At 42.3% G+C, this 15,948-nt stretch overlaps 1 protein-coding gene across 1 annotated transcript in view; it reads left to right on the top strand.

Annotated features, from left to right (window-relative positions):
* Window positions 1-11,309, top strand: part of LOC141362753 (butyrophilin-like protein 2) — a 37,634-nt gene extending 26,325 nt beyond the window's left edge. Inside the window, exons 3-5 of the mRNA XM_073864969.1 lie at window positions 3,596-3,868; window positions 5,168-5,260; window positions 10,433-11,309. Coding sequence (XP_073721070.1) covers window positions 3,596-3,868; window positions 5,168-5,260; window positions 10,433-10,503 — 437 coding nt within the window. The 3' untranslated portion in view covers window positions 10,504-11,309. The remainder of the gene's footprint in view (window positions 1-3,595; window positions 3,869-5,167; window positions 5,261-10,432) is intronic.
* The last annotated feature ends 4,639 nt before the right edge of the window (window positions 11,310-15,948 follow it).

Raw genomic sequence — 15,948 nt, 5'->3', positions numbered from 1 at the left:
AATACTTATTAGGGACCGAATACGCACAAAACTCCCTCCAGAAACCTGCTACCGGTCTAACCCCATTCAAATGCATTTTGGCCTATCAACCACCCATGTTTCCCTGGTCGGAGGAACCATCTGATGTCCCATCAGTGAATGAATGGTGTCAACGCAGCGAGGAGGTATGGGAGAGAGCTCATGTTCACCTACTACGTGCTGTTCGCAGGCAAGAGCAAAAAGCCAACCGTCATCGCCGTCCCAATCCAGCATATACTCCAGGACAGTGGGTTTGGTTATCCACCAGGGACATCCGTCTACGACTCCCCTGCAGAAAACTCAGTCCCAGGTACGTGGGTCCTTTCAAAATTCTCAAACAAATTACTCCAGTGTCATTCCGTCTAGATTTACCCACTAATTATCGAATTTCTCCTACCTTTTGGCAACTGTCCTTGCTTAAACCCGCTGCTGGTCCGGGAGGAGTGTCGGAGAGAACTACTGAGACGCAGAACCCCCAACCATTACTCATCGGCGGCGAGGAGGCTTACCTGGTGCATGAGTTACTCGACTCCAGACGCTGGGGAGGTACCTTACAGTACTTGGTAGATTGGGAGGGGTATGGTCCGGAGGAACGATCTTGGGTCAACGTGGAGGATATCCTTGACCCCACACTCACTGAGGAGTTCCACAGACTGCATCCGGAGAAACCAGCCCCTCGACCACGCGGTAGACCCCGGCGTCGAGGGCCTCCTCGCGTCAGGAGCCGCTCGCAGGGAGGGGGCTCTGTTACAAATGAAGCCGCTTCTCCGCATCCTCCCGGCCGACAGAGGGAGCCATCACCTGAATTCTAGTCATGTCTGTTATAAACTACATTTCCCATAGGGCCATGTACCTGGGTCTGATTACACTGCCACCTGAAACTCATTCATAGACTCTATTTAAGCTCTCACCAAACGCATCCTGATGCGAAGTCTTGATTTGCCACGGTGATCATTTCTGAGCGTTTCCTGAATTATTATTACGGATCTGTGTTTTGACTTTGGACTGTTATTATCGTTTTGGATTGTTTGCCGCCTTGCCCTTGAACTTTGCCTGTCTATTGATCTCACGATTGTTATCTGCCTGTCTCGACCATTGCCTGTTCCTGTTTACTCTTCTGATTTTCCCCTTGCATTCTGTGTGCTATCGTCCACTTACTGTTGTGTCGGTTATCTTAATAAAAGCTGCAAATGGATCCCATGTCTGAGGACTCATCATTACATCTATAGACTTGATAAGAGGTTTTCCTGAGATTTTTCCCTTAATGTTTGAGACCTGACAGGGTGAGGATGTAGTTTGTCTTACCTCCCTTAAACTCATCATCTCTCCTTTCTGCTTCTCTTTCCCTGCTTTGCACAAAACATTTCTGATGTCCATCTACAGAAGTCAATAACGATCAAGTCAAAATAAGATTATTATTTAGAAACTTACTTCTCGTCATGTTTTCATACTCGTGTGCCGTCCCCTTTTGGATGCAGTTGCACGTGCGGAGGAACGCAAAGACGCGCGTGGACATGGATACATGCGTGCACGCGTCAGTGCGACTGCTTTGTCGCTTTTACAAGCGTAAATTGAGTAACTACATTGCATATAGATCCGTTTTTGCCGCTATTCTCTTTGTTAAGGAATACACTAGTTAACTGCTAAAATTTAAACTTGAGATTTACACCTGGGCACAAAAGATTTACACTGGATCACATGCCTCAGTAAAGGGGTGTGGCGACACCGCTGTCTTTTAGTCTATCCTCCCTGCTCTGCCTGTTTGTTCTCCTTCTTCCTTTAGTTTTCTGGTGGACAAGGTCAGTTCGTTTCCATGGTTTCTCACGCTGGTTTTGCTGCAAACTGTGCGCAGCCAATTGGCGTATTCATGGGAAATGTAGGAAGTACTGCCAGAGGGATAAATGACCGAGAACGAAGTTTTATGTATCTTGCATGCAATCAATGCCTCATGCATCACCGGCCAAACTGGCTAGTAAGTTTTTATTAACACCCGACAAAATTAATTTTAACCCGCATTTGGCGGGTTGGCGGGTGTTAATTTAGAACCCTGATTGCAGGGTAGCCTACACTAAATGAGAGATTTTCTTGCGCAGGAACTGCATTCACACACGGACATTTAAAGCCAAGCGATTAAGCATAATTTTAAAGGGACTATCAACTTTTTATAAAATGCGTTTGTTATTTTTTTCCGGCATTTCGGAGCCCCTCCCAGCCCGAGGCCCTGGGCTTAAGCCCAGGTAAGCCCATGCATTAATGCGGCCCTGCATGTAGCACCAAAACGGAGCTGTAACCTTAGAGGATACAGACTCGACACAAACACTGTAAATCCTGGTGAATGTGTTAGGTGTCACAAAGCCAGCAGCTCTACAAATGTCTGTGAGCATGGAACCACAAGCTAATGTTCAAGGTGATGCCACACTTGTAGAGTGAGCTCTCCAGGTGACATCGTAGTGATCGACTGAAAGGGAACTGACATTCTCATTGATTTAAAAATTATTACATACAGTTTACATGTGATTTAAGTTGCTGGTCCACTGAGTAGTTAGAACTGCTTATATTGACACTATATCGACAAAAGTATTGTGATGCCCCCTTCTTAATATTTATGCTATACCATACAGTACCATTATCATATTTAAGAATTTAGTTTCCATCTTTGTTTTGGAAGGGCCTTTTTCTCATTGATGGGTTTGGGTGATAAATGTTTGTCATACCAAAGTTGTGCAGGTGGGTTCAGTTCTGGTCTTTATTCAAACCAGTCAAGTTCTTAATTATTTCTTATTAAACCTTGCTTTGTGCACATGGGCATTTTCATTTTGAAATAGAAAAGCAATCTGCCCAAACTGTTGCTATAAAATAAGAAGCACACAATTTTCTAAAAAATGAATTATTAAGATTAAGCATTAAAGCAACACTAAAGAGTTTTTGCTCTTTTCTCCCCCTACAGGTTAGAAGCGTAATTGTCCATTACCACTGACGTAAATACTGCAGCATAGCTGGCTCTGATTGGATTGTAGGTCTGCCGTAAAGCAAGTTCTTGTAATTTTCACTCGAACTACAGGACCACGACCGGTTGGAAACTTCTTTAGTGCGGTTTTGGCCGATAGTGTGTCGTTCATCCTGTTTCGAGTGGATGAACGACTGAAACTTTTTTGGAAACGTTATTTTAAGGTGAAAAAAACTCTTTGGTGTTGCTTTAATATTTGTGCTCACAGAAATGACTTAAGTAGTCTAACTTTTTCATTAGAAGGGGGTGTCACAGTCCATTTTTCCTATAGTCTATGTCCCTTACCATGTCACAAATGGTATGTCAGTCACCTGACAGTTGGCAACTGGCAAGACTTGAAAACACAACCAAATAATATTTTTATATACGTTTTTTTCTGGTACTCGAAATCTTATTGCATCATGTAATATTGCAAATAATGCCATAAAACCAAAACCGCCTTGCAGAGGGGACACCTGGGGTGGTCAACTAGATTTTAGTGGGGGCTTGTATGTTGTCATAATCATAATAAACCAGAACAAAAACAAGCAGAAAATATGAACAAATATTTTTCATCCTTCATGTGTGTAGTTTTAGGAAGTCCTCCACTCATCACTATAGATGGATCTGATGGTTCTGGTGGACTTCATCTTCAGTGTGAATCTAAAGGTTGGAACCTTGAACCTCAACTTGTGTGGCTGGACAGTGAAGGAGTCACTTTGACATCTGAAACTACAGACACACAGAGAGAGACAGATGGATTCAGAGTGAAACACATGATCACTGTATATAACAGAGACAGTAAATATCACTGTAGAGTCAGAATGGGACGTCACATGATGGAGACTGAGATTATTACATCAAGTAAGTACCCACACACTGATTCTGAGTATGTTGTTTACTTTGTCTCATGATGATTTGATGCAATAAATGAAAATATGTATAATTTTGGTAAATATAATCAATGATATTAGATAAAGGGGTTCTAGGATTCCAGGGGGATCCAACAGAATGTTAAGGGCTTGATATAGTTGTGCGTAGGTCCTACGGCGTATGTTACGTGTCGGTTTTCATACTTTTGCTTTGTCGTCTGTGTCGACGTGCAAACACTCGCGCAAACTCCTAGTAGGCAGTATCCACGCGTGTAACCACAGTAGCAGCGCGACCATCAAAGAAGAAGAAGCTTGGCAAGTTAACCCACAAACGAAGAAACAGCAACATGTGTATGATTTGAGAAGACCAGCAGTAATGGAAGTAAAATAAACAGCGACTTATGTTGCAGTTTGAGTTAAATCACTCCTCAACTTGGCCATTCTTTGTTTTCACCGCCACAAACGGAAATACCTATGACGCAGTTTTTTTACCTGATGGGAGGGGTTCTGGTGGACCAATCACAATGCTTGCGGTCTGCGTAGAACTGATGGGCTGTTAAAAATTTTGCTAGGTCCACGTCAGGCTACGCACAGGCTATGGATGGCCTATGCCGTAGCTACTGGGTAGAACTAACGCACGACTATAAATCGGGCTTTAGGAGGACAGTGTACATTTATTTTAGTAACCATAATGTTTATTTTATAAAATTATTCATATTGCTTTTCCCCCACAGTGTAAATGGGTGTTTATACATGAAAATGTACAGCTGTGTTTAAAGACAGGGGTCTGTTTTAAGATGATGATGATCAAATTTAAAGCAACACTATGTAGTTTTTTTACCTTTAAATAATGTCTCTAAAATTATTTCAGTGATAGAACAACATTTAACTGGACAAATTGTACTGTTGCTGCAAGCTGAGCAGCCTCCTAGCTGCTACAAGCACACGCTGAAAGTGGCGGTGGAGGGTAGAGCACACAGCCCTGCCCCTCCCCCTACCTGCAGAAGAGTGTCTGATACCAGGCACTGTTGCACTTTTCAACCACATGGGGGAGCTGTAAGTCATTTTTACATGGAAACTACATAGTGTTGCTTCAACATCAAGAAAGTTTGACAGTCTCAGTTCTGCTGTACAGTTTTGTTGTAGTGAAACATAATTTCCACAGTATTTGAGCTAAAATTTACTGTAAATTTATCATTGTTTATATTTATGATCAAACAGTAAGATATTTTTGATTCTTAACAATCAGCCATTTTATAAACAAAACAAACACAACAGTTTTGTTTTACAGGTGAATTGTTTAACTCTTGGAAGACACCAGTGATCTGGATTTCATTTGCTGTTTTGTTCGTGGTGATCGCGGTTTTCATCTACTGTTGCAAAGGTAACATTCACGTTTGTTTTGCTATATATCTGTTATAATTGTTTAAACATTAGGAATGCTGCACTCTTAGAACAAATGTGTTAAAAACAACACATTAGTGTTGATTCTGGGACAACACACTAACAGAATTCACCCATCTCTGTGTTATTATTGAAACAACACATTTTGTGTTACTTTTAACACAACATGTGTTATATTTTAACACAAAATCAACACAAAATGACACATAATGTGTTAAAATTACACATAATGTGTTAAAAGCTTACCGCACAATGATGTGTAAAAAATTAACACATCCTTTCTAAGAGTGTGTGTACACATAAATTCATATAAACGTTTTTGAATAAATGATTTTAGTATTTTTTAACTTGTAGAATTGGCTGTATTCTTGCTTAAAATTTTAACATGATTAACATTTTTGTTACAAGTTCTCAGAAATTTAAGTTTAAAAAACATTTTCCCCCTTATTTCAGTTTTTTTATTTCAGTTTTTATAAGTAATCATCTCATACGTTTGTTCTGTAATTTCAGATATGCCTTCATCAATGTAGTTAACAGACTTATTTTTATATCTGTACATCACATAAAACTGATAAAAAAATGTTTTAGCAAATACCATTCACTTAAGCATACTATATCAGTGTTTTATATTTAAGCAACAGAAATGAGATTTTATTTATTTTTAATTAAATAAAGTTAATTGCTATTATTGGTTGCAGTGGTTGCTCCAAATGACACAAACATATATTGTTAAAATCTATGTAAAGATCAATAAGCAATACATTTCAACAAAATAGATTTAACCAGATATTATACAAATTTCATGTTTTTCATGAACACAAAGTTTTCATGAACACATATTTTTTATAAACATTTGTAATATTTGTACAACATAAGTGCACAATTTCAATTAAAAGACCACAAGGAGGTAAACAGAATAAACAGAACTCAAAATAACAAAGGACAGGATTAACTTAACTCATTCCCCGCCAGCCTTTTTTTTTAAGAGTTGCCTGCCAGTATTTTTTGTAATTTTCACAAAAGTTAAAAAATGTCTTCCAGGAAAATGTTCTTCTATAAATATATAAACATACAATACATCGTATGAAAGAACAGATCATCTGCTTTCACCCAAACAAACAAAATGGTGAAAAAGTTTCATCCTATCTTCATTTGTTCTCTTTTTATAACCTCTTAAATATGGGTTTTTCTTAAAAAAATACAAAATTTTGAGCAAAATGCTGAGGTAAATGACTTTTGTTAGAGATCAGATTCAGAACGATTATCAAAACATAAATGGAAATTTCTATGTTGTTGAAATTAGTTAATTTTTTTAGTTAGGTTTAGTTTTAGTTTGTTAGGTAAGGACGCCACCAAGTGGATAATAGCGAAATTTAGAATACCATAGAATCTTGTCAGGGAAAGGTCAATGGCAGGGAAAGAGTTTACTACAACAATAGACCCAGGCAAACTAAGAATAATTAGACAACAATGACTTTCAATGACACTTGACGTGATCTTGACTTGACATAGGTAAACAGCTCAGGACAGTAAATAAGGGAGAAATAATTGGGGCAACAAGTAAAGAAAATAAAAACAATGACAAGAAAATAGTGGGAGGCAGAGGCAGGAGAGACAGGGAAGCAAAAAGGGCAAGGTAGGATTCCAGGGTACAAAGGGGATAGGAATGGGACCAGGCAAGGGCAAACAGGGTAAGGAAGATAATTCAGGGAGGACATGAAGGCTGAGGCAGGGGTCCTAGTTGGGGAACAGGGTGAAGATGGGACAAGGGAGGCTGGGGCTGGCAGAGATGGCTAGACAGGAGGCGCTGCAGCTGGCTGTGGAGCCGAGACAAGGGGTGCTGCAGAAAGGCAGAAAGGCACAGACAGGGGACGCTGCCGCAGACTGGGGAGCATTGATGGTAGACATCTCATGTCGTTTCTGGCAATGCATCTTGAAAACCTTCTCTTCTTTGATCCATATTTGCCACCAAATTAAGTTGTTAACTATCCACTTTTACTACAGTAAATCATGGTAATGAGACCATGAGTAATGAATGCATGGTAATGAGTGCAGAACACCTGGGTGAAATTTCACCTAAAATAGGAATTAGCTTGTAATGATTCTTGAATTGAAAGTATAATTACTACATGAATGCTTGGATTTTGCCACCATTTTGAATGCAGTGTGTTAGCATTAAAAAAAATGTGCTGAAAATGAATAGTATTTTGCATGTTGTGGAGTATGAATGGGGAAAGGGTTCCTGAATTTTGAAAAGTGTGGTCACTGAATGCATTTTGTCTGAAAGCAATGAAAAATGGTTCACAGTTTGGTTTCACTGACTTCTGTTTCGCTAATTTTAGTATTGAACAATCCTGTTAGCAACTGAAAAAACTGAAATATAATAGAATTTAGTACATAATACCAATTATCTCTTAGTCATAATTTAGATCTCTCATTATGTATAAATTCTCATAATCTTAATTATTTGTTCATTAGGGGCCCGATATCGCAGAGAGTATACGTTGGCAGTTGCGTATACCATCTGTGATCTAGAACTCCTCAGGAGGAGACACCACTAACAGGAGTGCAGATTATGCCTTAAGTTCTAAACTTTGATATACTTTTTCTTACAAATAAGACATTTTTAACCATCGCACCGTGACCTTTAACCCTTTAGGCGCCAGAGGTTTTTTCCTAAAACATTTAATTTTGACATGTTACTTTCAAAAGGCTATATCTTAAACGTGATAAGAGATAGAGACTTTCTGTAAATTAGAGAAATATTAAGGATGAAACACTTTATGGAGGGAAATAAAATAAAATTAAATTTAATCATTAAATTTGCATATTATGACGTCATATGTGGCAGCCATCTTGAATTTTCATGAAAAGTCACATGTTTGAATGATAAAATGCAGCACTTCTTTCCCCCCAAAATGTCCCTCACCTTCTGTATGCTATATTGCACAATACTGAATGCTCAGGTAAATAGTAGGTAGTAAACAAACTGATCTGCGCGCCGATAGACTAACGTTATGCATAATGGCTCCTCTGCCCCGTGTAATGTAACTCCGCCTCTGCTCCTGCTACGAGCCGCATGGCCAGATCTGCCTCGCATGCGCCCCGAGTGGAGAGAATTTGCACAGCTTGGACTATTGCCTTTACTGTCGCCATGATTGTGTGCACGGGACGGAGCACTGGAAGTCGTCCGCTCGCCCGACAGACTCCCAGGGCCCGCTCGGGAAGACGCAGCTCGCTCTACATTGCTTGCACGGTAAAAAGACTGGACGCGCATATTACCTCCAGCCTCATTCCCCACACCTGTAACACGCCCGCTAACCCGATGAATTCTCCGACCCCGTGAAACATTCCCACCACTGACATTGGGCAAAGGATTCATCATGTGCTTGGTGTATAACTTAGCTACACTTTCACTTTGTCCAGCCGCACGATTGCAAAGCAGGGGCGCGTCTGAATCGTGGTCACTAAATGAATCACCAGCATCTTCTGAAGGCAGATATTCCCCTTCATAATCATTGTCAGCGAATATAAGACCCAATACTTCATTGCAGGTAAGCTTTTTTGATGCCATTATATGATCATGTATTGAAAAAACTCGCTGAGGTTATCGCTCTGATAAAATGACTCACTTGCACACTAGCTTTGCTGTTGCGCACTTCAATGCGCTCTTGCTCTAAGAGTTTGTATAGAAGCATTATGTTTTTCTGAGTCGGGTATAAAGTATGACATGTCTGCCATCTAGTGGAGGGGGGGGATGAACGAAATTTGACACCCTATGTGACAAAATCGGCAGTTACATTCAGTGACGCATCTTGTCGACAAAAGTCGACCGTGGCGCCTAGAGGGTTAAAATGACACCAAACATGAAGCATCACAACATAGAATGTATATGACCAGTGGCAGAGCCAGAGGGCTAATTGGGGAGGCAATTGCCACCCCGGACGAAGTCCTTGCCACCCCGGTTGCCACCCCACTGAAAACATCACACTGTTTGATTTTTACGAACATTTCTCAAATCTCCCAGCGGACGCTTTTTTCACGTCAGTTTGGGTGACTTGGGTCTGAGAGGACTGGATTATAATTTCACAAAGTCATCTCAAGCCATTCCATAGCCTAATGTGATGGACAGAAGTCTATTTACATCATTACATTAAAGTTTATGGAAACTCGTTCCCTCCTCCCTTAACATAACATGTCTAGATGTCTTTAAGCAATTTTCCTTGTGTTGTCAAATAGGCTAGACCTCAATACTCAGATCTTCGTAATGTACTACTTTAGTATTTGTATTATTAGTATCGGTGTACTTATGGTAAATAAAAACAAGCAAATTGTTCCAAATTTTGGTTTCTTCATGAGGTGTGTAACCAAGTTTTCCTTTAGGGACAGCAGAATGAAGAGAAAAAGCAATATTATTACCAACTTCTTTCTAAAGAAGCAAAAGTCAGGTGCAAATCAGGGCCAAACAGATTCCAGTCCCAGTTGTTCTATTTTTGCTGTATACTAATACATATAGGCTATAATTGTGTACATTTAGGAAAATAAACAACTTTAATTTAATCTCTATACATTTTGTGGAAAATAATTAATTTTTAGTGTAATTGAACACTTAGTATATTGACCCCCCAAAATAATACCTTGCCATCCCTTTGCCACCCCAGTTTTAAAAGTCTAGTTCCACCACTGTATATGACATTACATAGATTCGTTAGACCTTTAGTGGAATTTCTGGAATTTGGGAGACGAAGACAGAGAGGTTGAGTCCTAGTTATCAGCACCACCTGGGGATTTTATTGCTTTATGGGTATCTCCACAAGAACACCCAATGCAGATCTCTTGAACACCTGTCCTACGTACACAAACACTGAGTTGCAATATTTATCAGCTTGTAAAAACCCTAAAAAGTTTTGCCGTCAGGCTTTCATTTTTTGGAACTGTTATGTTGATCGTTTAAACTTATCAGTGAAATAAGGCATTGATGGTAAGGATTACACTATATGTATAAGTTCTGAGTTATGAGATGTTTTGTACATATAATTATATTGCCTGATCATATTGCAATGTGATTGCTCTGAGGTATAATATAATGTTTTTCTGATGGTTTAATAAAGTCTATTAAAGTCTCTTTCTCTCTCTCTCTCACTCTCATTAGGCAAACTTTGTCGAGCTCATCCAACACCGTCTGCATTCAGATATGGCGGAGCAACTGGCACCAGGCCTTAATTGTTTAATTCTTGAAAAGTGATGTTAGGCTGGGCACTCATATGTTATTATATAGTGTTATTATTGTATCAACCTCATTACTGTATTTTATATTCACTTCACTGTTGATGGTGAAAAGATCGGTATACAGTTATGCCAAGATACAGCAACATACATTTACATAAGTTGTTCATTTACGTAGACACAAAACTATTACAAAATCTGACTCATTTGTAAAGTAGACATGCAAACTTAGAAAATTTTGGGAGGAAAATTATGCATTATTATAGGAAGGACTATTGTCACATAGCAATTTTAAGTTTAATTTTTTTTTTTTTTTTTTTTTTGGTTAGTTTAAACAAACCAGAACATTGAGATACTACACTCTCAAAAATAGTGTCTTGATATGTATGGGTGACTGGGATAGTACATATGGCTGAGCAATCTGTGCTTTTGTTCACTGTCTCTTACTGTCAGAAGATGAGAAATATGTCTTTTGTGTACACAGAAAAAGTCATATATCTTTGAGTTCAGCTCATAAAAAATGGTGGCAAAAACAAAAGTGTTGTGTTTATATTTTTGTTCAGTCTATATATAATTGCCAGCTCTTCATAATCTTTTAATCATACTTAATTTTCTAAGTTGATGTTAAATACATAAAATATTAATATGAAATGAGCAATTCTTACCGTTTTAAAAACTTTAAGTGTGGCATTCTTGAATATATTGACAACATTTTTCAAGAAGTACATTTTGAAGTAGAAAATTCTGTCATTATTTACTCACTCTCATGTTGTTACAAACCTGTATAAATGTCTTTGTTCTGATGAACACGAAGAAGCTATTTTGAGGAATGTTCGTAACCAAACTGTTAATGAGCCCCATTTACTTCCATTCTAGGACAAAATAATACTAAGTGAATGGGGCTCACCAACAGTTTGGTTACAAACATTCCTCAAAATATCTTCCTTCGTGTTCATCAGAACAAAGGTTTGTAACAACATGGGAGTGAGTAAATAATGAAATAATTTTTGGGTGAACTATCCCTTAAAAGATATCTATAAGAAATAATCTGTTAGATAAATACTTATTTATTTGATGTAGGCTACATTTTATACAAAAAATCTGTTCAATATTTAGCCATTTATTTTGATTTGTCCAGCTCAGAAAATCCCCAGAAAAGTGACATTAATAGATTTTATTAACTCTTTCCTTGCCATCGACGAGTTATCTCGTAAATTCTGAGAAAACACTTCCCTGCCAATGATGAGTTTTTCCGTCAATCCATGTTTTAGGTATATTGCGGTAAGGAAGGCCCTTGCGCATCTCCTGAATGAGTTATGGTACTTGCTAATGATTGGCATAAAGGGGAAGTTTTAGAGAAAATCAGATCATAATATAGATCATAATATCATATAAAAATTAAGAGGTATACAGTTGAACAGGCACTGGAGATGTTGATGGACTCCGATCACTCATATTTTGACCGTTTTGAATCTGATCGGGAGCAGGAAAAAGTCAGTGAGGGGGATGCATTTCCAGACACACAAAGTTTGCCATCGGTGTTACAAAGTTCTAGTCGTGTCGCAATAACCCGTCAATCTGAATGAAGACGAAGTCCCCCGGTTTGTCTACGTGTGGATACTAATAGTTTAGAGTCAGACAGCGATACTTCATGGAGAGATTCAATGCCAAGGTCTCATTCCGTATCCACTTGCTAGAGTGAATAAAGGTAAGACATAAAGAGATTAATTTTTTAAACATGTTTCTTTCTTGTGCGCATTTAATGTTTATAAATAAACGCTATGGCTGCACGCTAAATTGCATGCGCATGAATTGTGGTAAATCGCCATCACCTGCTGTCAGATGAAGCGGCATACTACACAAAGCCGTAGTTCACTGCATGTTTGTGTGTGCGCGGGCATGCATGCATGTTTGTTTGTCTGTGTGTGTGTGTGTGCGTGCATGGATGTTTGTGTGTACATGCATGCATGCATGTTTGTGTGTGCAAGGGCATGCATGTTCCCTTTCAGTCGGTCACTACGACGTCACGTCGTGACCGACGAATTGGGAACTCGCTTAGAGAGACCAATCTGCTTCGAATACTACTAAAACGCCAAAGAACTTGGCATTGAGATATTTGCATAATGCTGGCGCCGCCCCGCCAGGTGCGTATATAAGCCCCAGGTGCAAATATAGAAATCAGCTTTTTATCGCTTCGAAAGCCGGCTTTATCTGACTGAGAAGCTACTATCTGCTCTTCTGGGAACGGTTGCTGAAGTTGATTGACAAGCAGTACTAACACAGCGGACGCTCGCAGTATTCCACTGCTCTGCATATTTTTTGTTTTGAGTTTAGTGTGTGCGTTGCCTTTCCCTGTGCGCATCATCAGCTGAGCACCAAAAGAGTGATTTCCCTAAAGAGTGATACGTGAGAGCTCTGTGTCTTTTTAAAGACAGCCACTCTCTCGTATATTCGGAGATCAGCGTCCTTTTCAGGATAGCTTTTCCTCCGTGCGATCTTGGGTGCGAGAAGTACAGGGATTCCAGTGACGGTCACGAGCGCTGTCTTCGTGCTTGCGCATCGAGCACTCCGAGGCTGCGTTCGTGGAGAGCTTTTGTTCTCTCTGTGAGAGCATAACTCTCTTGGATTGCGGAGCCGACTGTCGTTTCTATGGGAACGACGTCCGCGCCTTTGCAGTGCTGAACGCCGCCATGGTGCGGCTGTCAAGCGCTCGCAGGACGCTCTTCGCATCACTACGCTGAGTAGGACGGAGGATGCGTCCTTCACCTACCGGCCTTCTCATCCTCAGCCGGTTGAGGCTCCGGTGGAGACTGCAGAGTCGTGTTCTGCGATTTCTGCCGAATCCATTGGACCTCCTTCTGGTCCCGTCACTTCTGCAGCATCAGAGGGGTGCCCATCTTTTCCCTCCGAGGCGGAGTCGTCCCGGAGATGGCGGCCGTGCCCGCTCGAGCGGCGGAAACGGTAGAGTTGGAGGGGTTAATCCCTCTCCGCCCGAACCGTCCCGCCCATATGATTGGTATTTCGGAGCTGCCCGGGCCTATACGGTCCTCACCTCCTGCCTTTCCCGACGGCACGAAGAGCTGACGTGATTTGCGGCCGTCTCGGCCGTTCAGCTTTTACCCCTCACCTCCCTCACCAACGGAGCCGCTAAGGACGGGGATCCCTTCAGTAGAGCGGGGGGTTGCGATGCAGCTGCGTTCCTGGAGGGACCACCCAACCCTTCCCTCCCGTGTTTGTATAGACAGTCGTCCGGTTACGGGCGCTGCCCATCAGGCATGCGGAGACGCGGCTTCAGCCCTGCACGTAATAACGTCACTCCAGGTTCACCAAGCGAAGGCTTTAGAGGTTTACGAGGGAAGCCGCGACCTTCAGTCGTGCGATGTCCACCACAGTGTTCAAGATCGCCACCTTTGGCTATGTCTGGCTTACATGACGGATGCAGACGAGAACAACTTCTTGAATGCTCCTGTCTCACAGACCGGCCTCTTCGGCGAGCCCGTGGAGTCGTACAGCTCCGCTGCGCAGACTGAGGCGATCTCCTAGGTCATGCCCCGGCAAAAGAGAGCTGCCCTTGGTCCACCACGCCGGCTCCTCAGTCTGCCTCTCACCGTCGGCGTCCTGCGGCGGCCACCTCTGTTCCCCTCCTCGGACCCCATCTCGGCAACGCATGGGAACCGGTCGTCAGCAGCTCGCCCCGCCCGCTTAGCCGCTTCCCGTGAAAATCGGGAGTTTAAGTGGCCAGTAACGGGCGACCCGGATTGGCAGAGGATCACTCTTCAGGAGACGGTGATTCGCTCCTTCCCCCGGTAGAGGGTCGGGTGGAAAATTCTTGGTTTGCATCTGTTCCACGGGCTGTCCAGCCGGTACCCACTTAACCACACATAAGAGTGCATTCCTCTTCCCTCTCCAGGTCTCCAGAGGATCGAAAGAGCCGTGAGCGGGCACACCAGCTCACCCTATCTCTCCTCTATCGCCAGCGGGTGTTTTTCCGGAGTCTGCGCTCTCCGCGCAGGAGACCAGACGACCGTCACCCTCAGCGGGCTCAGGTCAGTGTCACACACACACATACTGTAGATGTTTATGCTGTCACAGCAGACGCACCGGCAGTTTCACCTGTCTCGCTTCGCTGCCCCACCGCGGGTACTTCGGTAGTGTCGTTAATTCTCCTCGTACGGTCCCTGGATGCTTCGCTTCAGTTCCCAGCCCGTCTCGTTGAGTTTTACGCACTGTCCGCCTCGGTTACGAAATACAATTACCGGCACTCCCCCAAATTCTACGGGCATTCGTTTCACTATGTGAAAGCGTCCGATGCACATGTACTGCGTGCAAAAGTCGATGTCCTGCTGGCGAAGGACATTTCGAGCCGGTCCCTCTTACCGAGAATGATGATAAGGTTTTTTTCCAGCCTTTATCTCATATTACCCAAAATACGCGGTGGGTTACGACCGATTTATTTACGCACCGGCTCTACAAATGTGATCCTTTAGGATGATACGCCGAGGCTCGTATTTCAATATTCAGATCGGTTTGCAGCCTTAAACCTGTAGACGTGTACTTCATGTGTCCATCTCCCCTCGCCTTAGACCGTTTATTCGCTCTGCGTCGTGGGGTGGGCATATTAATACCAAGTACACCATTCGAGCTGTCTCTCTCTCCCCGTGTCTCCATGAAAATGCTAGTCACGGCATTAAAATCTCCGAGAGAGAGCGTTGTTCGCATTCTGCTTATATTTACGTCAACTATAATGGCTCGTTCTTGGCAGACGTGCGCGAACACAGAGATTTAATGCTTCAGCATCTTGCTCGTTTAAGTCATCAGGTCAGCTGGGAAAGGAGCAACTTTGCCCCGTGCAGAGGATCTTTTTCTCAGTATGGAAATAGACTCGGTCGATTTATTGGCGTGTTTTACAAGAGCGCGCAATCAGTCAGTTCTGACTTGCCTCGGTTTAATTCGAGGGAAGTACGCGGTCTCTCTGAAACAATTTCAGAAGCTCCTGGCATATGACAGCATGCTGCAGCTGTGACACTGCTCGAGCTGCGTCATATGAGACCGCTTCAGCATTGGTTTTACGATCGAGTCTCGAGGAGAGCGTGGCGCAACGGCATACACTGTGTAACCATTACACCTGCGTGTCATTTCAATTTTACCCCGTGGCAGACCCAGCATTTCTTATAGCAAGATATGCCCCTGAGTCGGGTCTCCTGGCATTCTGTAGCACATACGATGCCCCCAGCACGGGATGAGCAGCCACGTATGACGGGCTTGCAGTCTCAGGGGTGTGCATAGCACCCCAACTGCCGCGAGCGGTGCGCTGTATATCTGGGACTTGTACGCTCCGCTGTGGAGATGCGAGGGAAGGATGTATTAGCCGACACCGACAACATTGCGACTGTTGCGTTATTTACCGTTAAGGCGGTTTTTGCGCTCTCGTCACCTGTCGCA

The sequence above is a fragment of the Misgurnus anguillicaudatus genome, unplaced genomic scaffold (genome assembly GCF_027580225.2).
Source record: "Misgurnus anguillicaudatus unplaced genomic scaffold, ASM2758022v2 HiC_scaffold_29, whole genome shotgun sequence".
NCBI lineage: Eukaryota > Metazoa > Chordata > Actinopteri > Cypriniformes > Cobitidae > Misgurnus > Misgurnus anguillicaudatus.
The sequence above is the reverse complement of the archived record's forward strand: the minus strand, read 5'-3'. Positions and strand labels throughout refer to the sequence as shown.